This window comes from Typopeltis vanoorti, chromosome 24, assembly GCF_054136105.1.
Source record: "Typopeltis vanoorti isolate ZY-2024b chromosome 24, IOZ_Tvanoo_1.0, whole genome shotgun sequence".
Classification (NCBI taxonomy): domain Eukaryota; kingdom Metazoa; phylum Arthropoda; class Arachnida; order Uropygi; family Thelyphonidae; genus Typopeltis; species Typopeltis vanoorti.
The window spans coordinates 73,680,191-73,707,657 of record NC_143572.1 but is presented as its reverse complement, the minus strand read 5'-3'; the positions used below and the strand labels follow the sequence as shown (position 1 = coordinate 73,707,657).

Below are 27,467 nucleotides of genomic sequence, written 5' to 3'. Positions count from 1 at the left end.
AACAAGAAGTCATTTCTGGAAGCTGTCTGTGATGCCTGTGTATTTAAGGCACAGTGTGATGAACTGTGTGTATGACAAAGGTACCTTCCACGATGAATCTTTGACTCCATGGGGATCTTGGGTTAATAACAATGATGATAATAATAATGGTGGGAGATGGGAGAGAAGAAGTCATTTTTCATGGAAAGCTGTGAATGGTAGGAATGCATTGCCTGAGAGTGTGATGACTGTAGAAAACGTGTATTTAAGGCACAGCATGATGAGTTGTGTGTGTGTGTGAGAGAGAGATTTCCATAGAAGTCTGATAATAATAATGCCCACATATTTTGTATTACCATTATATTAATTGCAATATATATATATATATATATATTCTGGTTTGAAAAAATATATAAAAATTTTCTAACACTTATTCCTCAACATGAGTAGGTAGAGCCATTTTAGCCCTAACTGACTTTTTGAAGACACATGGACAGCCATTCTTTCTCTACTCAGCCTTAGGTGATAACTGAACTTGAGCTATTAATGAATCAAAGCTTTACAGGAAGAGAGTATGGTAGACAACTGCCACCTTGTGGCCCTAATCCTAAAAGGTATATATTATGTGTGAAATGGCATGAATTCTATGGTCAAAGTTTTTAGATGTGGTGTTAAAAAAATCAACTTTCCAGGATGGAAAATCTACTTACCATGCCAAAGATTGATCAACTCAAGAAATCAAGTCTCTTTTTTTTTGGGGGGGGGGGGGGGGGCAGTCCAGCACTACAGAAGCAAAAGCCATTATTAGAAGGCCATACAGTCATCCTGCTTTCAGACATAGCCTCGTATATTTTAAATAATATTGAATAAAAGTTGAATGAAAAAAATATATATATAACTTACTTCAACTCCATTCTTCAGTTTGCATATTCCTGCTATGAGATAGCACACTTTCAAGTTGTTTCCTTGTGACTGATAATCTGACACAAACTGATATAAAAGCCTAAAAGAAATATTGTAACTGTTCACAGGATAGAAACAGGATAGAAAAGATAGATGTAACTGTTCACTGTTTACAAAAAAAAGTCTTAATAATAAAATAAAATCTTAAAAATCAAGATATTCAAAATTTCCAATTGCTTCCATTAAATACTTGAAATCTCAAAAGTGTAAAATTGTAACCAACTTTTCTGAATAAATTTTGCAAGAGTACTTATTTAAACGCATAGATAGGCTTATGTGTTCGTCACACATGTTGAATTGGATTTAAATGGTATTGATGCCCCAGAAATCAATAGGTAGTGAACTGTTTCTCATGAAGTGGATCTGTCAACTTAGGGAACAGATAAATCTTGCAGGCTCAGATCAGAGCTGTATGGGGGGTGAATAAGCACTAGTCATCCATACTTTTTAATAAGATCAGATACTTCGGGTGAAATGTGACCTTGCATGTGACCGACATCAGATTCTTCCTTCATTTTGCATAACAAAAACACCAGAAACAGAATCACCTCATATAGCACAAATGGAAGAACAACAGGATATTGCGTCCTTGAACTGGAAAAGACCCGAGTTAAATTCTCATCATGATGAGAGGAAAAAGAAATCTTTATATGGGCTATTCAATTAAAGGTAAGTTAAGTGATCTCATATTTAATTACGTGATTTCATGGGATGACCAAGGTGATTAGGTTCTCATAAGGTTCATTATGGAATGAACCTTATGAGAACAGGCTGAAGATTTGTAGGTTGCAGAAATTGGTTGATAGGAGGAAAAGGGGTGATATGATTGAGACATTCAAATTACTGAAGGGTTTCTATAGGATTAATCCAGAAGATAGTTTTGAGAATAGGACTGGTGGTGGTGGTGGGAGAGGACTAGGGGCCATCCATGGAAGCTGGGCAAGAGTGTGGTTAACAAGGGTGTTAGAGCAAGGTTTTTTACTTGGAGAGTGGTAAATGAGTGGAATAAGCTACCAGAGTGTTGTGAGTGCCATGTGTAAATGAGTTCAAGGCGAAGTATGATAGATACTGTGTGAATGTTGAATAGTTGTTCTTGACATGATGTTAGGGCCTCCCTCGATGAGTCTAAGGACTCCTTGGAGTTGCCCGTACTAATAATATGAAGGTAGCCAAATTTTTTATACAACTTTTTTGTAAGTGGGAGTATCGTAAAAAAAAAAAATATATATAAAAAAAAAAAATATATATATATATATATATATGTATGTATGTATACTGTATACCCACAGATGCGAGACCCTTCGACACTTCTGTACATGTCAAAAGAAGGAGAATCCATTCCAATATTAGGGTAATCAATGCATTTCGTGGGATGATTGTTTATTATTATATGTCAGAAAATTAGCTTTTCTTTTATGAAAATTCTAGTTATTAAAGTGGTAACTATTTTGCTTGTACAACAGTTGGAAAATTTACGTATAAAACACATGATGTCGTGTCTTAGTGACCAATTCGTACATCCTTTATTTCTTTCTTCCCTTCAGCGTGAATTGACTATTCTTGGCACATTGACAAGGTCGGCTCTACAAAGTGTGGGTGTACAATATATATATATATATATATATATATATATATGTTTTTTTTTTTAACTCAGGATCTGGCTTACAACTAAGAAAGGGGAAACTATTGCATTCCCACTTTGGCCATGTATGCACATTATGCAGAACTTTTGAAAGAACCCTTATATATATATATATATATATATATATATAAAGGTTCTTTATTTTATGATACTCTCACTCACAAAAAAAAAGTTGTATAAATCTGTAAAAACTACTACCATGACTGGATTAAGGGTTAGATAATCAGAACCATACTTAGGAGACAAAATATGGTACTTTTAAAAGCCACTTCAACCCTCATAATTTGATTAATTGGTTATGTCCAATTTTTATGGACACTGTAAATGTGCTCTACAATGAGTTGTGAATAAAGGACCGTCATGCCTACTGTGGACGTCTTGTCACAGATTGTCGAGTTATCCCATACTTGGGCTTGAATGAAGCAGAATTGCAAGCTTACCTACCATGATGCATCGATTAGGTTTTCCTATTATAACCAAAATCTGTCTTTATGCACCATGGTAGAGCAAGAGCCATAAATCTGGAATATTGGAATACATTCCATTGGTTTGAAATGTGCCCAGAGCCTGGATACAATGATGTGAGATTCGAAACTCTCTGGCAATATTACTAATTCTGCAGCCTTCTTCGAGCTTTCCAATAATTCTTTCCCACTTGAAATTATGTAGATGTCTTTGAGATATTACAAGACATTCAAGTTTGCTATTTTGTTCCTTCACGAAAAGAGCTTCCTTCAAACATAATTGCCTTAGTGCAGCCTTTGGCCTTTATTCTGTTGAGTGCTACCACTTGATCCTTTTGCATGTGATTCGAATCTGAATGTGTACCTGCTTTGTACTCAAAATCATCAGTTATACAAATTGCCACAAGCTGATTCACTTGAATTTGCAGTTGTAATCTTCAGAAATAGTGCATATCCTTAAGTTATGGACACCAGTGTACAAATAAACATCCCATCAAATCCACTTTCCTTATGTATTATGACCAGTGACCTGTTATGGTTTTTTTATAAATCTAATTCTGTTAATAACAGAACAGTTGGGCAATTTTCATTATCCAATGTGTTTATTGGAGCTTAAAGTGGTTTGAAAATGTTCCCTGTTAGTCTCTAAAGCAGGAAAATCAAATTATCTAGCCTCAGACCTTATACACTTAAGTGTATGACAGATTTACAACATCTATTAGGTCGGATTCACATTAAAAAGATAATTATCTCTAGGATATGCTATATCTGATATAATGTATACCCTTGTCTCACACCTCATTTAACATCAAACCACATTTCTATACCTGCTCTTCAATTCTAACTGTTGATTTATAACCCAAATATACACTGCTTGAAAAGAAGTAAACAGTTACCACCATGGACAAGCTGCATTGTGCCATGTAACGACTCACGTTTTTGTAGCTGGTATAAATTTGAGGAATGTGATGCTCCCAAGTCAGTGCAACTGTTTCCAGGTGAAATAGCTGCAAGAAGGGAACTGACAGAGTTTGAAAGAGGTATTGTGATAGGATGCTATGTTGCATGCCTATCTGTTTGGCAGATTGTTGACAAATTGAGCCATTCCAGGTCAACAGTCAGTGATACCATAGTGAGATGGAAGTGCAGGGAGTCAACTGCAGCAAATGCTGCTTTCAGTGGAAGACCCACCACACTCACCGAATGCAACTGTACCGTACTACAAAGGATAATATGCATAAACCACCATTCATCAGCTGACACATTGAATGGGGAGTTCCAGACATGGATTGAAACATGAATCTGCACAAAAAACATTCAGAACCGAAGCTCACAACCTAGGTTTCCACGCTAAGCTGCAATATGCAAGCTCCACATACCTGAACCAAGATGCAGGTTCAGGTGATATGGGGTTTGCAAGGAATTAAGCTACATCTGCCACACCCACATCTATCCATCTACTGAGCAGATGGACAGGTATGGGTGTGTAACCCCAGCTATGAAATTCAGAGGTGGCAGTGTGATGGTATGGTGTTTTTCCTAGTTCAGCCTCAGACCTCTTTTTGCAGTGCCACAAACTCTGAACTCTGATAGGTATCTAAACATTCTGGACAATGCAATGCTTCCTACTTTGTGGCATTTCTGCAGAACTGACTATCATCTCTTTCAGCATGATAATGCACCATGTCATAAGGCTGCTGCTGCTGCTGTAACAGTGTGGTTTGTGGACATTAACATCACTACACTTGACTGGCCTCCAAAGAGCTCTGATTTCAACCCTACTGAACATCTTTGGGATAAACTGGAACATCAGGTGAGGTCAAGGGATGTCCATCCCACAACAGTCCAGGAAGAATGGTCCAAACTTCCCACTGATCGCCATTGTACACTTGTGGAAAGTGTGCCTTGTAGGATTGCTGCAATCATCACAGTGAAAAGAGGTTCTACATCTTATTAAGGTGGACACTATGGCTGTTCATTCCTCATACTATGGTGTCTGTTGACTTGTTTCCAAGCAGTGTATATACTGCTCAATATAATGTACCATTTACACTATATAACTGTAGCATTTTGAACAGCTTTTCTCTAGGTGTCTTGTCAATAGCCTTTTCCTAATCTACAAGCTTCAAATGTAGATCTTTGCTATATTTCCAGAATATAACAAAGTTCTGTATTTGAGATTTGTCAATTCCTTATTATTTCTAAACAGCTTGTCCTTAAAGTGAAATGTAACTCTGATGACCTCTATTTGGAATTATCCCAACTTGCTCAAATTTCCCATCCACCATTTTTCTTAGCTGCTGCTTCTTAAGTATGTTTGCATAATTCTAACCTGGAATATTCAGTAAGGAAATTGCTCTGCAATGCTTGTCGACATTAATTTTTATTTCCTTTTTTTATAGAATGAGAGCTCTATTCCAATCATACAGAATTCAACTCTCTGACTAGGCCATCTGAATTATGGTATGGTCATGAGCTTGAATTCCAGATGATTCCCTCAGAGCACATGCTAATTTACCTTCTTCAATCAGTAGGTGCAGTAATTTGATTAACTTGATTCTGTTGGCTGCGATTAGAATGGTATCATCAGCATATCTAAGATTGTTGTATTTGATTGATACTGAACCATTGATACTGATTCCTATATTTTGTTTTTCAATCTTTTTCATCACTGTCTCACAGTAAATATTAAATAGATTTGGTGAAAGTCTACCACAACTTCCCCACATGGCTATTCGAATCAATCAATATTTCCTGCAGAGTCTGCAAGAGTTCATTATTGTCCTTCAATATTTGTATATCTGAGTCTACAGATGACCTCTGAAAGCAGGACCACTTTAATTATTTTTAAAACTTTCTTATATATACTATTATTTTCAATATGATATTCAATTTTATCCTGCTCAAAACTAAATGGTGATCAATTCCTATTTTAAATTTCCTGCATTGGCACAAAGACATCGTATCATCAGTAACATCCATGAGACTTTTCACATATGAATTTGAGCACATTTTTAAGCTAGAATATAATGTTAGTAATGGCTAGTCTATGTCCTGAACAGAAATCCAGTAAGTACTTACCATTATTATTAGCTTTGTACTTTTCTCCAAATTTTCCCAAAACATTTCTATCTGTCTGATAATCATTTCCTAGTCTGTTGTTTAGCTCTTTAACTAGGACCAACTTTTCCTTTTTCTTTGTATCAGCTGCCATCTCTAAATACTTGAAAAATTCCTCCACTTCCTTTTTTTTGGCAGAACTATCTCTGCAACCATAGGTACACATAATCTCATTGTCCAATTCTCCATTTTGATGTTTGCCTACATCACTCTGCTTGATAATGCAGCCATCGAAGAAGATTGTCTTCATGTTTAGTATTGAATATAGTAATTATTCCTTCCTGTCCCCGATCATTATTGCTTGAATATAACATCTTGTAATGGTTATTTAAAAGAAATGCATCTGTTTTTGTCTTATTTGTTTGAGTACAAAAACATTGAGTCAATTATGCCAAGCTATTGCTTCCCAAGTTCTCCAGCAATTCTTCTTGTCCATTGTGCCTCTTAAGTTGATGGTGCCAACCTTGAATTCTGCCAGTGGTCATTTGGAGTTTGTTCCAACAGCTGACTTTTCAGAAGTTTTGCCCATAACTGAGGTAACCTTTTCATTACCAAACTGGAAGAGCAATCATTAAGTTTTGACTTGAGAGATGGCCAAACATGGAACTTTCACTTAACATATTCACTCCAGGTTACAAATCAGGAAGGAAATGTATATCACATCCCTTCCACATCAGGTACATATATATTTACAAATTCATCAATATATATATCAAATGCAAATTTCAATAAAATAAACATTTTTTTCCAATAAAATTTTCATCTAAAATTAGTATCTGCTTTTAAAATATTATACATTACATAAATGGGTTGGTTTCTACACCTTGTTAAGTACATATATAAATATCTTGCATTATTTCTATTTTAATATCTACAAAAATGACTTGTTTTTTTATGAACATAGGCAATCATTATACTTAGTACTGCTTCCCCACTTAATAATAGCAATATCAAAGCTTCACTGTATATACTAGCATTATGAGTTATTTTAATTTAATAAAAAGTGTTTTGTGAAAAAAAAAAGGGGGCAGGGGATGAACTACTCCTTGAATAAAAAATTTGCATGTGTGCTCTAATTATCAATCAACTCAATGATGAAATTGCAATGCTTTTATATACTGGTGGTGAATGCGAATGTTAAATTGAGGGATTCAGTTTTACTTCATATTTCTCCTACAATCATTCATAGTGTTGCTTTGGGAAATTTATAATGTAGACTAAATAATAACTAAAAATTTAATTATTATTTCCTGTATTTCAACAAAGTTAAATTGGCATCTTCAGGAATTAATACATTGGTGTTAAACACATGCACGTAGGCACACTTCAGTAACAAAGATGGAACAGGAGAGATAAAGGCAGGTCTTAAGTCTTATAATTATGCCATTGGACTGAATGTCTGAAGATGAGGGTTCCCCATATGAGAGGCAGTTTGATACAACCATATTTGTTTAGGCTTGGATACTGTACACCCACAGATGCGAGACCCTTCGACACTTTTGCACATGTCAGAAGAAGGAGAATCCATTCCGATAATAGGGTAATCAATCCCTCTTGTGGGATGAGTTGTTTATTATTACATGTCGGAAAATCATTTTTTTTTTTTAATTTTTTTATGAACATTGTAGTTTTAAAGTGGTACCTATTTTGCTTGTATAACAGTTGGAAAATTTTACGTAAAAAGCATGTGAATTCACGTCTTGGTGACCAATTCACACATCCTTTATTTCTTTCTCCTCTTCAGCATGACTATTCTTGGCAATCTGCCAGACCCGGTTCTATGACCTGTGGGCATACAATAGTTGGTTAGAGCTGCAGCAGATTCAAGGAAAAGATTCTTAAATTTAAATTTGTTTCGGTGGAGTAAGATGGCTTTCTTCCTACAGATCCTGTGCAGCACAGGATCTGTTGGAAGAAAGAACATGGTCTGCCAATCCTGAGCAGCCATAGTGGTGGAAATGGATGTAACCCTGGTGTTCTGATATACAGATGTTGGCTGTCCTGTCTGTTTGGCCATGGTATGAATGGTTGCAGCCACAGAGTACTGGTACACTCCAGGTAAATTCAGTGGTTGCAGTTGGTCTTTGGGAGAGCAGATAAGGGTTGCTAGCTTTCTCTGCAGTTTATAAGTGATCACAAAATAAGATCTTGGCAATCATTTCTGAGAAGCCACAAATACAGGAGATGGCAATTGATTTGCTGTAATCTTTATTTGGAAGGGGAATGTGGATATGGAATGTTAGAATTCTTTCTATATGGTGGGGAGTGTAGCCATTGACTAAAAAGGTGTTTTTTATGTGGTAAAGTCTGTGGTAAGCACAGTGTTATCTGAGCAAATTAATTTTGCCCAGTGGACTAAGGTTTTTATAGTGCCATATTGTTGGAGGGGGGAAAGTGATATGACTGTTGATGAATTGTAGGAATCCTGTGTGTGTGGGGGGGGGGAGATTTCAGTAGATGGTGAAGGTCAAAGATCCATCAATCTTGTAACAAAGATGTGTAGAAAGAGCAGACTGTTGCTACTTTCTATTTCCATTGTGAATTGGATGCTTGGATGTTGGCTGTTCAAATGGGATAGAAAAGTGTGTAAGGTGTCCAAGGCCATGTAGCTAAATAGAGAGCATATCATCCACATAGACTGTAGCCAAATAAAGAGTTTGGGGGGTGGGGGAGAGTTCAGAACATTTTTTTCAAATGTCTTCATAAAAGTTTGCCGGGGGGGGGGAGAAAGAGAGAGAGGAGCACGTGGCTGTTCCTTCCCTGTATTTGTATGCAGAATTTTCCTTGGCAAACAAAATAGTTCGAGTTCATAGTGAACTGAGATACTGGGAGGAAATTCTGCTTGAATTAGAGTCAAAGTGCCCTTAAGAGGGACATTTGTGATGACATTTGTGATGTGCCAAATATGTCTAATACCAATGTATTAATCCTTGAAGGTGCCAATTTAACTTTAGCAAAATACAGGAAGTAATGATTCAATTTTTAGTTATTATTTAGTTTACATTGTTAATTTCCTGAAACAACACTATGCATGATAATCAATGTATAAGCCTTAACGGCAGGATTCTTGTGATCACTAAAAATACAATCAAAAACAATGTGCAAAAACACACAACATCACAGTCACTGTTACTTTTAAAATAATCATATACTTTCTATTATTTTATTTATGAAAGAAAATTCAAAATCCTATGATATTCAGTCGCTTGGTGTCGCACTGATTAGATCGTCGGCTTGTCAAGAGCTCCTGAAAAGATTAGTAGTATTTTGTGTTAACATTAGATATTTTACTAGAATTTTAAGTAGTATTGTTTGTTTTTTGTTTCTTGGTGTGTCTGTGCAATTTTCGCGTGTTTTCTGTTATTTAATTATTATTTTTAAGAAAAGATAGCGTACACATGGCACCGATAAAGAAAAAAATGGCGGCCAGGTTGGCATGTTTGTTTAAGAGTTTTGATGTAAATGAATTTATGCAATGTGCTGTCTGTGAGATGTATGCCTTGCGAAGAGCGGTGGGAGTCTGGTTAGAAAGTGATAGTGGAGTTAATATGTGTAAAAAGCGTAAAGAGAATGAGGACTTCAAGCGTGTTTCGTGTCGAGAGTGATATCGTTAACGATAGTCAGAATGTAGAAAATGGCGGTGTGCTAGAGAATTGCGTTGTAGTGCCAGATAGGTGTGAGAGCGTCGCCAAAAATGTAAATGAAGGTAGAAACACAGAAAGAATGGATGATTTGATCGATAATGAAAATGGTGAGATAAATGCGAGTAGCGAAATTGCCCGTTTGAATGGTGCGATACACAGAGCTAAAAGACAACTGGAGTGTATGGAAAAATGTGTGTCGAACGTACCGACAAATAACAGGCGGAAGTCTGTGACAGCAAATAATAGAATGTTCGCAAACGTCAATAAAATGAAGGAGCGAGTGCTGTATGGGGATTCGCTATTAAGAGGCGTAATAATTGAGAGTTTAACGAAGTTGTACCAGCCGGGTGCGAACATAAAGGACGTCAGCGAATCTATTCGACTGCAAAAACAGAGGGTGAAAGAGATGATAATCGTGGCAGGAATGAATGATTTGAAAGAGGACAAAATGGAAATGATAGAGGATGTGAGGGAGTTGTTTGAGGTAGCAAAAGAGAAGAGTGAGAGAGTTAGGATGGTGAGTATCTTACCGCGGTATGACAGCGAAGTGTTTAGAAGGAGGGCCATAATTGCCAATGACTTTATGCGTGGGTTATGCATGGAGAGTGGTGTGGAATTTGTGGATGTGTGGAATGAGTTCGATGGGCGAAAGGACTTATATAAGATGGATGGGTTGCATTTGAATGGAGTTGGTGTACGGAGACTTGAAAGAGTGTTGATGAATGATGTGGAAGTGGATGTACAGACTCAGGGAAACTAGATTTATTAAGAGGGGGGGTAGATATGCAGACTTTAGGGGGGCAGTTAAGTGTATGAATGAGTATATTATGCCCGAGCGAGTGCGACGGACAACAAATCAGAATGGGATAGTTAGTATAAGGCATCAAAGTAGGGATAGGACAAATGGGCTTCTGCGATTCATGTACACTAATGCCAGGAGCATTAGGAACAAGAAGGAAGAGTTTTTGGCCATGGTTGGCACTTCTAGGCCACAGGTTGTCGGTATTAGTGAAACATGGCTGACAGAAGATGATAAAGCTAGTGGAATTGAATGCGACGGGTATAGCGTGTTCAGGAGTGACAGGGTGAATAAAAAGGGGGGAGGAGTGTTATTGATGATAGCTGATGAGATTCAGCCAAGGAGTATAGAAGTTGAACTGCATGATGGGGAAAAAAGCACATTTGAGGCTGTTTGGTGTGAGATAGAATCTAGCAGAACAAAATATACAATTGGGTGCTGCTATAGACCGGGTGATGGAGTGGATGGTGGGGATAGTATGCATAAGCAAATAGAAGAAATGAGTGGAAGGAGGGTAATTATTATGGGTGATTTCAATTATGGTAACATTGACTGGAAAGAGGAGAGGGCACATGGGAGGAAGGAATTGGATTTTATGCGGTTATTAAGGGACAACTATCTACGGCAACATGTATTGGAAAATACCAGGGGGCAGAGAGTGCTGGACCTAGTAATTGCAACCGAGAATGTGGCTGTAACGAACATGACCATGTTGCCACCAATTGGTGAGAGTGACCATAAGGTCATGACTTGGGAGGTGGCTAAAGGAGTCGAATTTACAATTAAGACAGGGTACATGTGGAATTACCGGGCTGGTAAGTATGACAAGCTTAGGTGTGTGCTTGGCTCAATGCCATGGCATGTAAAACTGCAAGGGCAGGATGTTGATAGTGCATGGGAGGTGGTTAAGAACTGTTTGCAGGAGGCAATGGTTGACTGTATACCAAGAGTCCGAATAATAAATCAAGTAGGGGTTAAATGGATGAATAACACTATTAAGCTTGAGCTGCAAAAAAAGAAACAATTGTGGAGGGAATTTAAGGAGAAGGGTGACCATCAGGTGCAGGAACAGTATAAAGCTCAGGCCAGGATGGTAACAAGGGTGATAAGAAAAGCAAAAGCAGATTACGAAAGGAAATTGGCCACCAGGCTAAAGAGAATCCCAAACAGTTTTTTCAATATGTTGCAAGTAAAAGGAAAAATGCTCATGGTAGAATGATCTTAAAAAATGCTGAGGGTAGGGAGGTAACTGAATCAGTCGATATTGTGGAATTACTGAGCGAGCACTTTGCAAGAGTATATCATCCAGGTGGTGACTTTGCAGGAATGGAAGAACCAACAGCTTGTACTGGAATTGTGATGAATGAAGTAGAGGTAACTAGTCTATTACAGAACCTCAATGTCAATACATCTGTGGGATTGGATGGTATACCAGCTCGTGTCGTAAGTGAAGCGGCCAAAGAATTGTCAGTGCCCTTGACCATTTTGTTTAATTTGAGCCTCAGGACTGGGTCAGTCCCAAGGGGGTGGAAAGAGGTGAAAATAGTTCCACTGCACAAAGGTGGTTTCAAAGCTGTTGTTGAAAACTACCAGCCAATCAGCATAACAGGAATCATTATCAAGGTCTTAGAGAAAATAGTCAAGAGGAAAATACAAGATTGGATAGAAGAAAATGGGATACTGTATTGGGGTCAGCATGGTTTTGTGAAGGGTAGGTCATGCCTCAGTAACTTGCTTACGTATTATAACACAGTGACGGCTGAACTGGATAAGGGTAATGGGTTTACAGTGATTCTACTGGACCTTGCTAAGGCCTTTGACAGGATACCACATGGAATTCTAATCAGTAAATTGCAGCATATGGGAATGGACATAGGGTTGGTGAGATGGATAGGAGGGTGGTTGACTCAGGAGTAGAGTCCACAAGACGGCCTGTGACTAGTGGTGTGCCACAAGGATCTGTTCTTGGACCACTGCTGTTTAATTTGTTCATAAATGATATAGGAAAGGATCTGAGAGGAGCAGTTCATTTGTTTGCGGATGATGCGAAGTTGGGTAGGGCAATAGTGAATGCAGATGACGTCAAAATTTTGCAGGATGATTTGGATAGATTGGAGGTCTGGGCTAAGGAGAATGGATGTCAATTTAATGTGGCAAAATGTAAGGTTTTGGGGTGAAAAGATTGGCGGCAGTTTACTGCATTGGTGGAACCGTGCTCCAGGAAATTGATGAGGCACGAGATTTAGGAGTGTTGGTGGATAAGGAATTGAAATTTAGGGGACACATTGCAAAAGTGGCCAAATCAGCTCATCAAATCACTTGGTTGCTGAAGAATACGTTGACAAGCAGAGACAAGCAGGTTATTGTTCCTCTGTATCGAGCCTTGATAAGACCCCATCTAGACTACTGTGCTCAGATTTGGTCACCTAGGTTTCTTCTTGATGGGGAGGAGGTGGAGAGGATCCAGAGGCGAGTGACCAAGATGATAGCAGGTCTGTGGAATGAACCGTATGAGAACAGGTTGAGGATTTGTGGGTTTCAAAAATTGGTTGATAGGTGGAGGAGGGGAGATATGATTGAGACATTCAAATTACTGAAGGGTTTCTATAAAATTAATTCAGAAGATATTTTTGAGAACAGGGCTGGTTGTGGGAGGACTAGGGGACATCCATGGAAACTGGGCAAAAGTGTGGTTAGTAAGGGTGTTAGAGCTGGGTTCTTTACTTTTAGAGTGGTGAATGAGTGGAATGCGCTCCCTGAGTCTGTGGTGGATGCTGTGACAGTGAATGAGTTTAAGGCGAAGTATGATAGATACTGTATGAATGTCAAATAGTTGTGATGAATATGATTTGGGTCCTCCCTTGATGAGTCTAATGACTCCCTGGAGTTGCCCGTAATAATAGTAATAGTAATAATATGATAATTCAACAGGCATATCAACATGCTTCTAATTTGCATACTTTGCATAAAGCTTAATGATTTCTTATTATACATTTTTACCCCTGATGATTTCCAAAAACAAGATTAAAGCATAATTTAATCTTGTTTTTGTAAGGTGTTTATGGGAGATTATTCCCCCCCCCCAAAAAAAAAGCCTCGGAAATAAAATTCTAGAGATCCTCTTTCTTACAAATAATACAATAGAAGGACAGAGTGTGATATCAACAGAAATTCTACGAATAAATTTTTTTCATTATTTTTCATTATTTTGAAATATGCTGTTAGAAAAGTGTACTATATATCTAGTACACTAGCAGTATATATATATACTGCTATAATAAAATAAATTTTTTTTTGATTATTCATTATACACACTCAACTAAATTCTAGTATGCTTATTCTGAAAGCATATTTGTGATATTTATTTTTATATCTATTTGTCTATAACATTTTTTCTTATGTGATTCCCACATATAAAAGTTTGTACATTTATAATACATCAGTAATTTTTTTTTATATTAATCCTATACATGAGAAGTCACGAAATTTATGAGAACATCAGAACCGTGTGTGTGTATGCGGTACAGATGAGGACTGAGATAGAAGTTTATCGATGTTTTTTGAAGAGCTGTAAGTTGTAATTGTTTAGGAATACTTCATGAGAAAGGCTGTTCCAGAGGACAGAGATGGATGAAATAAAAGAGAAAGAGGAGAAGCAGGTTTGTGGTATTTGCAGTTCTCAGTAAAGGGATGCAATTGCAAGGCAGCTGCTGCTCTTTTATTAACAGGCACAACTGAAAGTGAAGGAATGATAGTTGCCAATTCACTGGGACGGTGAATTGACAACCATCATTCCTGAAACATGGAAGTACCTGTAGAATAGACACAGTGCTAAAACACAGCATCTGTAAGACAGAGGTTGAAGTGAATCTGTAAGAGAGGGATCATCAATGTGCTAAGCTAAGGAGGTGTTTCATTTTTTTTTTTTTTAAATATGTATTTATTTTTTACATAATCTGGAAATCATGTTCTAGAATTTCAAACATGGAGCCTTTTCAAAAACCTTCATGAACCATGCATCATGAACAATGCCAAGAGGAGAAAGGATCATCCCTGGAGAGTGGGTAAGATTTATGGTTTATTGGTGCAAGGACAGCAAAGGTTATACTGCACCATATTGGATAAGAGTTTAATTAGCAAAGATGTGAGGAGACTAGATTTTTCGATTCAAGCAATTAATGAAATGACTGCCCAAGGGAGTGATGAGCGAGGTATCAATAAATTAGTTTGTACAATGCATGAGAAACATTGTGTAGAACAGCAAGGATCTTCCATGATGAGAGTTAGCACATTCCACGTAAGTGCCAGAATAATTATGATAATATATAGTACTGAATGTGTGAATAGTATCAGTATGATAAATTTTTCATTGCACTTCTAGAGAACAATTTTTAAATAAATAAAGGAATAATAATAATCAATGTTTCTGAGAAAGAATGCAGAACTTACTGCTTTGCTACATTGATGTGAATTCTAGCTGTTCTACTCAACCACTTGTATGTAACCTAGAAAGGAAAAAATAAAGCCTCAAAATAAAATAATAAAGGTATAGAGCATTCTTATTTTTGATTTTTCATCCAATGCTCAATTAAACATATTAATTTCCTTTAAACATATTTTAATTATCACATATTTACATATTAATTTCCTTTAAAAGTCAGCTATTGGAACAAAACCCAGAACATGTCCCAACTCAACATCAACAGAGTTCAAGATTGGTACTATCAATGCAAGAAGCATCAATGTAAAAGAAATGGAACTAGCAGAAGAATTGGAAAAGTACAAGATTGATATAATAGGCATTTGGAAAGGTATTCCAAAAGAGGAAAGTCACTAACAAAGTGATTCTGTTAGTGAATTTCCTCTTTAGTGACTGAAACAAGGAAGCCAAAAACAGATGAGATCTTTCTAAATGACAAATACAAAATGAATATTTTTTTTTTTTTTTTTCATATAGGGTCCCCCCCCCCTTTCTTCTTCCCCATCATCACTTAGGAGACTGGTTGAGCCCTCCTAATGAGGGATTAAGTATGTATTTTATGACTGCAGATCCGTGTGTGTTCATGGAGCCAGTTTGCCTGTTCTGGGTAGACAAAAAAAAAAAAAAAAAAAACGAGTTTCCGGGTGAAAAAAACCCCAGCTTCTGTATGAGACCGACTCACTCACTTTTAGTCGAAAGAGACCAGATAAAGGTTCCTCATGTCTTGGATGGAAATCAAACCCAGGTCTTTCTGACTAAAGGGCTTCATCTATACTGAATGAGCTATGGAGGCTCAAAATTTAATATGCTGGTATTAACAATCAGGGAAAAGAGGGAGTAGCCACAGTATTCAACACTAAAAATGAGGATAATCGTCTTCAATGATATGCAATATTAATTAGAGTGATGTGGGCAAATAGCAGAATGGGAAACTGGACAATGAGACTTATTTGTGCGTAGGGTCCAAGCAAGTGCATTAGAGAAGGCAGCTGACTCAAAGAAAAAGGAAAAGATGGTCCTCGTTGGAGATTTAAACAGCAGAGTAGGAAATTATTACCAGATATATAGAAATGTTTCGAGAATTGTCAGATTACTTATTACTAACACCATATTCCAACATAAAAATGTGCACAAATTCACATAGATAGAAGATGCAAGAAATAAAAGTCTCATTGACTATTTTATACTTGACAGCAATGTTTAACACTGTTGAAAGTTTTCCACTTTGGCTACTTGTATATGGATATGTTAACTTCTGCATTACATCAACCCTGGTGTCACCTCTAGGTCTGGCTCCCACTGATGAGACCACAATAAAGGTCAAAACTGGTCTTTATACATGTCTAGCAACATGTACTTTGCATTATGGGATACTAAGGCAAGTGATGTGAAGTCACTGGCCTCTGTATACGAGTTGCCCAGTCGTGAAGTTACTTCATGTGCAAACTTTGCAAACTTAATTTGCTTCCTGTCAGGTCTCTTCTCCCTCCAGGAGATTGACTAACTACCATGTGTCTCCACCAAGTCCTATTGTGTGCCTCTCTGCTGCATTCCTCATATGAGAGATAGGTCCAGTCTTCTATATTTTTCATCCACTCCAGTCTTTCTTTCCCTCAACAGTTCCTTCGAGAAGTGTCCTTTGTAGGCAGTTATGTCTCAGAATATGTCCAAAATATCTGACTTTTCTCTTTTTAATTTCTTTCATCAGGCTCCTGTTTACGCCTGCCATCTCTAGTACCTCTTCATTTGCCTTTTTGTCTTTCCATGATATTCTCATAATTCTTCGCAGCATCCACATTTCAAAGGCCTCCAGTTTTTTCACACTCAGATTGGAGAGTGTCCATGTCTCTACTCCATATAATAATGTAGACCATATGTAGCATTTGGAGATTTAATTCTCTAGATGTTAGTAGATTTTTCATATTGTTAAAAGTTGACCTTGCAATTTCAATCCTTTTTCTAATTTCATCTTCTGTCCTGTCATTCTCTGTGATCAAGTGTCCGAGGTATATGTATTTTTGCACCTGTTCTAATTTATTTCCTTTTATATCGATGCATATTTTTGGTATTTTCTTTTCTCTTGAAATTATCATGATTCTTGTCTTTTTAAAGTTGAAACTGAGGCCATACTGTTTGCTATACTTGAGGGTTTCATCTATAAGACTTTTGAGGTCATATTTGTTTTCAGCTAGAAGAACCGTGTCATCTGCATATCTTAGGTTATTAATATTTCTGCCCCCTATAGTGATTCCTTTAAGGTTACTAATTTTATTAAATATTTCTTCTGTGTATAGGTTAAAGAAAATCGGAGAAAAGACACAGCCTTGTCTCACACCTTTCTGAACTGGGAATTCTTCTGAGGTCTCTCTATTTATTCTCAAAGATGCAGTCTGTTCCCAGTAAAAATTAGTTAATAGCCTAATGTCTTTTTCATCCATGCCTATTTTTGAAAGGATTTCAATTAACTGTTCATGTTGGACATTGTCGAATGCTTTTTTGTAATCTATGAAGCAGAGGTACACATCTTTTTGTTTTTCTAGATATCTTTCTATGATGGTTCTGACGTTGAAAATACCTTCTCTTGTGCCTACATTTTCCTTGAAGCCACTTTGTGTATCATTTATTTCTATGTTTATTTTTCTTTTATCTACTCTTCACATCTTGTAGTTTGCTTACAGCTGGATAAAAGTTTAAACCAAGAATATAAATTCTTGGCATCTTTAATTTTATAGCTTTAGCACTGGTTCAGGACACAAGAGTATACAGAGGATTTGAAATAGGAAGTGATCACTATCTGGTTTTGAGCAGGATAAAATTGATTTTCACATTGAAAAGAAGAGTGTGTAAGAAAGTTTTAAAACAAATCAAAGTTTAGCAGCTTTCAGAGGTGAACTATAGACTCAAATGCACAAACATGATTGAAGAAAAAATGAAAGAGTTTGAAAACAAGAACCAAACCTTGGAGATTCAGTAGGAAATCCTGACGAAAATATTGACTGATTCAGCCAAAAGAGGCATGTGGTGAAGTTGTCTGTAAGGATAGAAAAATCAGAATTCCATGGTGGATTGAGGAGGTTAATGAGGCAGTGAAGGAAAAGAAAAAAGCATGCCGAAAGTTCCTGGCAAATAATTCAGCTTGTGCTCTTAGAGAATACAGAGACAAACATAAGAAAGCTAAACAAAACCCATGGGAAGACTTTGATAAGAACATAGAAAATAAATATCAGAAAGGTGGCAAAATATTCTGGAGCTATTGAAAAAGCTTAGAAATGGAGGAATGAGTATTGTAAAAGGAATTAGAAATTATAAAAGTGACATGAAAACTGAAGATAAAGAAATTCTAGTTGTCTGGAGTAATTACATTGAAAGACTGCTATATGAAACAAGCAGTGTCAGCTTGATGATAGAAAACTCCCAACAGGAATACATATCCATACTTGAAGTAGATAAAGTCATCAAAAAAACCTGAAATGTGGAAAGGTAGCTGGAGTAGATGAAATTTGGACAGAAATGCTCAAAGTTTTATAGTGGCTGTATTGCCTAATTCAGAAGGCCTGGTCAGAGGGTCAAGTTCCAGATGACTGAAGTAGAGCTCTCATAGTACCATCTATAAAAAGGGAAATAAAACTGAATGCAAGAATTACAGAGATATTTTCCTACTGAGTATTCCTGGTAAGATTTATGCAAGTATACTTGAGAAACATCTAAGAAAAGAAGGACACAATTGAAGGACTCTTAAGAACAATTCCTCTGTTATCATTAGCAACACGCCTGCTCCTCTCTTTATCTTCTTATCCTTTCAGAAAATTCTGTATCCTACCATTTCAAGTCCTGACAGTATATTATCCTCAGTCAACCAAGTTTCACTTATGCCAATTATCTTTGGGAGTACTGGTTCCATCAATGCTACAAATTCAGCTCTTTTATTTCTGATACTCCATGCATTAGTATATAACCATAACAACTTTTCAATCTTTGACGCCATCCAATCAAGACATCACTCTTTACTTGATCTGGTATAGTGTACTTCTCTCTTTGTTCTGACCATCCCCATTTCCCTGATCCTGAATATCTGATTTTCATTCATATTCTTATCATCTCCATCATTTTGCACTGCATCACTCTGCCCTGCTATAATCACTTCCCACCTTTGAATCTATTCTCTCCCTGTCTTTCCACAACTTGCTTCTCAACCTCTCTCTGACTCTTAGCAGTACTAATTCTGTACAAACCTTGTGCACTCTTAGTAAACAACAGTTGCTCTAAATGACCAACACCAAACCCATTCAAATATATTCCATCAGCTTTGAACCATTTTAACTTCCTTTCAAATTCATTCCATACATTCACAAACTGAACACTTTTTGCCTGACAAAATTCAGCCATCTTTTCATTCAGTATCTTTGCTCTCTTTCTCACTTCATTACTATCATATCTGGGCAACAAACTAACCACTTTCCCAATGAAACTATTATCCTTCACCTCCTGCTACAACTTCTTCGAAACCCTTTCGGTATTATTTGTCTCACTATCCAAGTCATTTGTGCCTATCACTAACACTAATTCTGCTGCCCATTCCTTCATTCTATGCAAAGCATCTGATATTTGTTTTATTGCATTAGCTATAAAATAAGTCTTAGACACCTTATTTTTACCATACCTTTAGTGATTAAGTTAAATTTTTAGATACCTGCTGCTTCTTATTAACCTCCTTGTCATTCATATCAGTTATTCTCTTCTTTAAATCATACATTCAACCTGACTCTTCATTTTCATTCTTGTCTAAGCTCTTCCACGTCACTTCTATTATTACCATCGCAAGCAGTTCCATCCTTCCTGGTAACATTGCTCTCATTCTTGGAAAATCCTAACCTTTCATCACACTTCTCTCACACTATAATATGTTCCTTTTTATCGTTTTAATCTAATGATAAAAATAAATAAATCCTCCATAAATCTTTGTTTTTGGACACATACATAAAACAATTGTTGTATCATATCCACTACAAAAAGTCCAGGGAAAAACTATCTCCGAGTTGGAATTCTGCTCAAATCATTGCAAAAACTATTAAATAAGTTTGAAGAATACAAATGTGATACAGACAAATCTTGTCACATCAATTTGAACAGATCACATTTGTTATAAAAAACTTAAATGAGAGAAATCTGATACCTCTGCAGCTGTGTCAGTAATATGGATGGGTTGGGTCAATATTCTGTTCTGTAGCTAGCCAACTCTTGGAATATGGGATGCAAAATTCCCAAGAAGCAACTTTTTTATACATATTTAAAAAAATCAACATATGGAACAGACAAAAAAAAATACTGAAATTAGAATTTTGCAATGTAGAATTAATATATTATTTAGCAAGAAGTGCAATTCTATATCAGTGGAAATGCAATATAGTGCTTTTCCCCTCCATTTAGCACATGAAAAGAAAAGAAAAGTGCCTTACTATCTTCAAATAATTACCAGCATTGCTAATGCTTCCAATTATACTATAATTTTCAAAGATACTTAAGAACATTTAAGATTCTGAGATAGTGACACCTCTTGTTACTAAGCAAAAAATAAATAAATGAACAATGATGAACAAATTTGAACAGTAGCTAGATTTAAATCCAATAAAGAATCTGCTCAAAGTAGGCTGTGAGAATGACAAACCACAAAAAAGGGGAAGGAAAATTATCATAACATGAAATCATGTTGTTTCTCAGGACATGCATGCTTCAGTAGAGGAGCCTGGTTCATTCAATGCTTGAATATGATTGAATGAATGGATTACAGAGTTTTTAACTGTCTTGTAGCTACAATGCAGTTATTATCATCATTGCATTAGGTCTCCGTAGAGTCAAAATCATCATAGAAAATGCCTACTACAAGTATTATTACACATAAAGCTTGTTGAACTTTGTACGTAACAATAAAATCATCACTGTTTTTGTATTATCCTGATTAATTGACACCAAAAAAATAAATAAATAAAATAAATAAAAATAAGCAAATTCCACTATGAATAAGCAACAAGGACCAGAAACTATTATTATTAGATTATTACATGACACCTCCAGGGAGTTCAATGACTCATCAAGGGATGGCATTTACTCTACAACTCTGTCTCCACCGCAATCCACCAACTACAACCATCTACTCCAATGCCATCTACTGCCCACCACAACCACTAGTATTTTCACAGACAATCACAAACATCCATGCCCACGGCGGGATTCAAATCCACAGCCATTTGGCTGAAGAGCAAGTATGCTAACCACTAAGCCAACCAGGCCGGCAACTCTTGGGCAATGCATTCCACTACACTCTCCATTGCAAAGACCCTACTCCTTACTTACCAAAAAAAGTTTCTATGATGAAAAATTCTTTTTTTTTTAACCCTACTTCTCCAACTAAAGATAGTTGGAGAAGTAGGAGAAGAAGATCCAATGCACCATAGATGTGCTCATTACATTGTGCCCATATACATTTATGATAGCATACATGGCACAAGAATCATAAGTTACAGAAAGAGCTACCTCTAATTCAGATTTTAATTTGTATGAAATACAAGTACAGTATTTTAAAACAGCATAAAGAATTTCCTCTCGGATATGGCGCACAAAACAATAAGGAATGTTTAGAACTGACATGCATATAAAACTGAAACCCACAAAGAGATAGAGGCTGTTGTCACTGACAATCCAGTCTGAGTAAATCATTGATCTGATGTTTTAAAAATGCTCTTCACGAGAATATGGATGGAAAGAATTATATTGTATGTATTTTTTATTTTATTGCTTTTAAGCATCTGCTTATCAATTTATTATCATGGGCAAAATTGCTGATGCCTGTATCAACAAAGTTGTTCTTCAATAATACATTCCCAATTTAATTTTTCATGTAGCATAATGCTAATGAAAACAGAAACTACCATTCTTGAGTTCCTACCAAATCAATTAAAAAGGTTTATTCTGATTCCCTATATTACATTTTAATATAGCTGGAAAATTAACCTCAAAATCAATCCATAGTATATATTATTAATTTTTATATTTATTGCATGTAGCAACTGTTTCTTTTGTTTCATTAGATGAAAGTGACATCTCTTGGGCAACAGTTTGTTTTTCATCTAGTAGTAACTTGGTAAAATGGCGCTACTAATGAACTTAATGGGTTCCCATTCCTACTATCATTACTATTATATTTATTATATTATATAATACTTTTGTGGAGTCAAGGAACTCATTGCTGCAGGAGGTCATTCAAAATTATAGCTTAACTGCAGCTATTTTCCTGAATTCTATGGAACAAAATAGAAAATATGTTTATATGTATATAAATATTTGTATATATGTGTGTATGCATACCTATATATATGTGTAATTAACAGCATTTTTTATATCATAAGTTACTTTCTAAGATCATACTTTTATGTCTGTTTTTCTTATTCAGAGCTGTTGAATAAAAAATGTACGTATGTATTATAGTCAATACAACCAACTTTTTTTTTTTCCTATAAAGAAAAGTGTTGCATATAAAACACTTGAAAATTTTTAATTCTTCAAATTCCCATCGCAATGTCTCTATTAAAAGTTACTCTATTTTGAAATCTTACAGGTCCCTATGTTCAGCGTATTTCCTTGAGTGAAAGGAAAGTCCCTGTGCGTGCATAAGTATTTGTTCATTGCTGCTTTAATTGTTAATATTTATATACATATAAGTGTAAAATCTAGTAAACTAGCCGGCTCATTACGAAACGGGCCACGTGAACACCGCTGAGAAATATAAACAAACGTGTTCAATTAGACGAAAAGTTTTGGAATGCTATAAATCATTCTCACTATTTGTATTCAAATGTATTCGAAGTAAACACGTTTGTTCCATTTTTCAATCTGAATTAGGCGAATTTTCCAGTAAAGTCACAAAGGGGAACACTTACGATTTTATTTTCATCATTCACAGCTTCGTCAACTATATCAAACACTTTTCTCAATAATCCCGCCATTTTTCAGGTAGCTATTGCTACATACATCTATTAAGAATTACTTATACTTGCAGCCTTGGCAACAGTCTCCAAGTGCCGATTTGCATTAAAAAAACTGCTACGCACAGAAGAAAAATGAAATATATGAGCATTTCTACTATGCTGTTATCCCAAAGTACTGACTCCATCCGATTCTAATCAATCCAAAGCTGATTACATTTTACACAACTTTCTAACATATGCACGGACTTGCACACATATGCACTGGGGAATTGGGCGAAACTTTTTGATACCCTGTACAGAAAAAAATAAACATTTATGACTTTATTACATCTCAATTAAATATATTTTCTCGTTTAGAAGTATGACGCTCGTAGTTGCAGAGAAATCTTTTTTAAAAACAAATTTAATAACGTTACTTCAAATTAAAGTCGCTGAGGCAAACATACATCTCCACAATTTCTCCATTCATTTATTTGTAATTCAATAAATAGGCTGAGGGAATTATTGCTGTTATTTGGATTTACAGATGAAGCAATTGCGGCTATGAGACTAGTGTATTCTGCCTGTAAATTCGTGTTTTTTCTGGACGTATTACGGGATGAAAAACCGAATTTCCATACATACATGAAAATCTCTTGATGTATGTGTGAGACCGACTATCTCACCTTCAGTTGATACGAACGAGGTCGAACCAGTGGCGTAGCTACGGCTTTTGCCGTCCTTCTCAATACACACCAAAAATATTACAAAAAGTCAAAACGATGTAGGGAAAGAAATTAAAACACTATGTTTATTTTAGTTGTTAAGTATAGTTGTTGAAAATTAATTATTAATTAAGTAATAAAATTACTAAGTTAGCATAAATAGAAGAATCGTCGAAAAATAAAATTCTCACGTGAAAAGTGCCGCCCGAGGCAGATCTCCCCCTCCTCACTCCCCCTAGCTACGCCACTGGGTCGAACCCAGTTCTTTCTGACCAAAGGGGATTTAGTAGAACTGATGTATGCAGAAGGGGGGTTGGGTTATTATTATTATTATTATTATTGGCGTCCGAAGACTCATCGCGGGCGACAAAAACTATCCCCACAGTCTATCATACCTCTCACTGAACCCATTAACAGACAAAGCACAAACAACTGACTCTGTCATCATTTCCTTTCATTCACAACAATCTCCAAGCAAAAAAAAAGAAAGAAATGCAATCAGCATCCTTCGTCCAATTAGGAAGAAGAAATGCATCGCCAATTTAGCCTTATGAGTACAAAATGAGTGACTTTAATTATCCAAATACTGATGGATAATTATGGGAACTTTCATTATCCAAATATTGATTGCATAGAAGACAAATCTCATGATAAGAAATGAGAGGAATTTATTGAATTGTTGAGAGAGAACTTTCTTAAGCATCATGTGGAAGAAGGAACTCCAGGTCAAAGAGTGTTGGATTTACTCATAGTGTCAGAAGGAGTGTCTGTTAACAATATGGGTATTTTACCAACAATTTGTGACAGTGATCATGCAGTATTTTCTTGGGAAGTATTTAATTGTATTGATGGTCCGATTAGAACAGGTTACATGCTAAACTGCAAAGTTGAAAATTATGTTCAACCTAGTAGAAAACTATCTTTTTTTGCATCGTAGTATCAGTTAGTGAGTTGGAAAAATTGTCAGCAATGCAAAAGAATCTTTGAAAAAGTGATTAAATGAGGCGGTATCTGAATATATCCTTAGTATTCGAAGAATAAATAGGATTGTAGTGAAATGGATCTGCAACCTTATTAAGTAAGAGATCCACGAGAAGAAAATGATGTGGAAAGAATACCGAATATCGCGAAAATAAGAGTGAGATGAGTTATGAAATATATAAAGCTCATGCCAGAAAAGTAGCGACTATTGTACGGAACACTAAATCGGAATATGAAAAGAAATTGGCTACTCAAGCTAAAGGCAATCCAAAAAAAAAAAGTATCGTTATACTGTAAGCAAATCAAAGAATGAACGTGGAAGTATACCTTTATTGATTTCAGAGTACTCTAGTGTCAAAAGCGAACGGGATTGTTCAATTAATGAGTGCTCACTTTGCTAAGATATATCAACCAGATGTATGTAACATGGTGCATAATGGTACTGCTATATTGGATGAAGTGTTAGAGGTTCATGAAAATGAGGTTGAACAGCTCTTGCATAACCTGGATAAAAATTCATCGATAGGGACAGATGGAACATCAACACGTTTGCTAATGGAATGTTCAACCGAATTGACTGTGCCTTTCACATGTTTGAGTGAGTGGAATAGTTTGCCTTTTGGGGTAGTGAGTGCATATAGTTTGAATGAATTTAAGAGAATGTATGACAGCTGGTTTGGGTGATATATAGCCTCCTTGACTCACTGGAGGTCTCAGATGATGATCATGATAATAATATTTTTTTTTCACTAGCACCATAGTTCTTTTATTTTAATTTCCAAAAAACAACTAAAATATCTAACGGTATGATTTTTGAGAACGTGCTTTGGCACCAGGGCCACCAAATTTCTTTGGCTCAGAACGACAGGTATCTGCAAATAACACGGACCTGTCATAGTGAATTAAAATGTCCTTGATTTCCTTCTTTGATTCTTCATCAACATATTTTGTAAAAATCTACCAAAGCTTTAAAAATTGTTTGTCTGATAGCATAAATTTGCATTTGATGACCAGCATCTTTCACTCTCACTCTGATATCAACTCTTAAACATGTTTCCTTACCATTAATTACTACTACTACTACTACTACTACTACTACTACTACTACTACTACTACTAATAATAATAATAATAATAATAATAATAATAATAATAATAATAATATATCATAAATGCTTCCCTCCCCTCTTTGTTGCCACTCTTAACATAAGAGGGCTCCTTTCTCCATTTCAGTAAGAGCTCCTAAAAACAAATATCCATATCCATAACTTCAAGCATGTGCAGGTTCATATCTGTCGGAAAAATTGCTATTGGATATTTCTTTGTGAATATAGATGGAGAAAATCTCTAATGAACAACGGAATAAATTCTATCAATCGGCCTGGAACGGAATACAATTGGTTGCATTCGATGACATGTCTCATTCTCAATTTGAGTTGGTTTTTAAAGACTCAAACAAGGATCATTTAAATGCTGTTAGAAGGACTTACAGAACTTCCGTTTTTAATCAGCTACTTTGGAAATGGAGTCTGTTTAGATTCCACGAAATTTCATGGAATATGTCGATAGAGAGGACGATGTTAAAGATTGCGACATGAACGAAGATGATGAAACCCATCCCTCCCGATATAATTCTGCCCTTGGCCCGTCTGACCAAGACGAGTTCCTAGTGCAATATCACTTAAAGACTGTTGTAACTTCGGTCGCCGTGATGGGACGATCTAACCATTCATGCACACATGCATAGAAAGCAGCAATATTCTAAAAGAAATAGTGCTGGAAAGTGTTGTCTTTGATGTTGGTGATGGTTCTCTCCAGAAATTGATGAAGCAATTGCAGAAAGTGGCCGATGATTTGTCGTCACAGCGCAGATTGAGTTTGATCTTAAAGATTATTTCCACCACTTCCATTTGTTTCTCTGTATATATTTCGATATTGATTTCCGAGATGATCTTATTACATGACATGTCATGCTGACAGGCTATCGATGAACTCCTCTCGTTTTATGAGTCTCGGCCATGATCCGCAGAGAGAGGCAGTTCTTGGCTCCATTTAGTATATGATAACCTCCGTTGAGGTTATCATATACTATTTGATGGTATATTTGAGCTGTGTTTACGTATCCTAATCTCAGTCGTAATTGATCTATTTTAAGGAAAGATGATGAATCTTTTCAAAGAGGAACGAGAAGTCTTGTGATAAATTGCAGAGGCATAGGCAAATTTCTAATTTTTCAAGACAGTGAAACGTGACCACCACTAACCGGTGGTGATAGATGGTGTTACTGATATTTCTGCACCTTAATTTCTCGACCAATGGGAGAGGGAATGATGTTACATGAAAGCGGTAGATTCTTGCATTGACCTGGTGGCTTTGGTGACCATGTATAGACCTTGTCATATATCTGTTTGCAGCTCTTCACCTGGAGAGGTCCTTCAACTGTGTGGTGGATCCTGTCTTGGATAAATTTGAAGACAACGTACATTTCATACTGTTGGCTAGGACATCTGGAAATTCACATTAGGAACGCCCAGGTTGCAGACACATAGAGAGCTTGTAATCCCACTCTCATGTTAACATACTGTATAGTAGGCCACAACGTTAGCACAAAATTAACCCCAATTATATAGTATCGTCTCGTCTATCGAAAGTCGAGAAGATAAGGCACGTAAATATTACACTCAGGGACTATAAGTTACATCAGGGACC

General features: G+C 36.2%; 1 protein-coding gene across 1 annotated transcript in view; it reads right to left on the bottom strand.

Moving 5' to 3' along the window:
• The window catches only part of LOC150093409 (uncharacterized), a 245,584-nt gene extending 222,257 nt beyond the window's left edge, over positions 1-23,327 (bottom strand). Inside the window, exons 1-3 of the mRNA XM_090413816.1 lie at positions 23,026-23,327; positions 15,061-15,116; positions 883-982 (exon numbers count right to left, since the gene is read on the bottom strand). Coding sequence (XP_090269942.1) covers positions 883-982; positions 15,061-15,116; positions 23,026-23,091 — 222 coding nt within the window. The 5' untranslated portion in view covers positions 23,092-23,327. The remainder of the gene's footprint in view (positions 1-882; positions 983-15,060; positions 15,117-23,025) is intronic.
• Between the last annotated feature and the right edge of the window lie 4,140 nt (positions 23,328-27,467).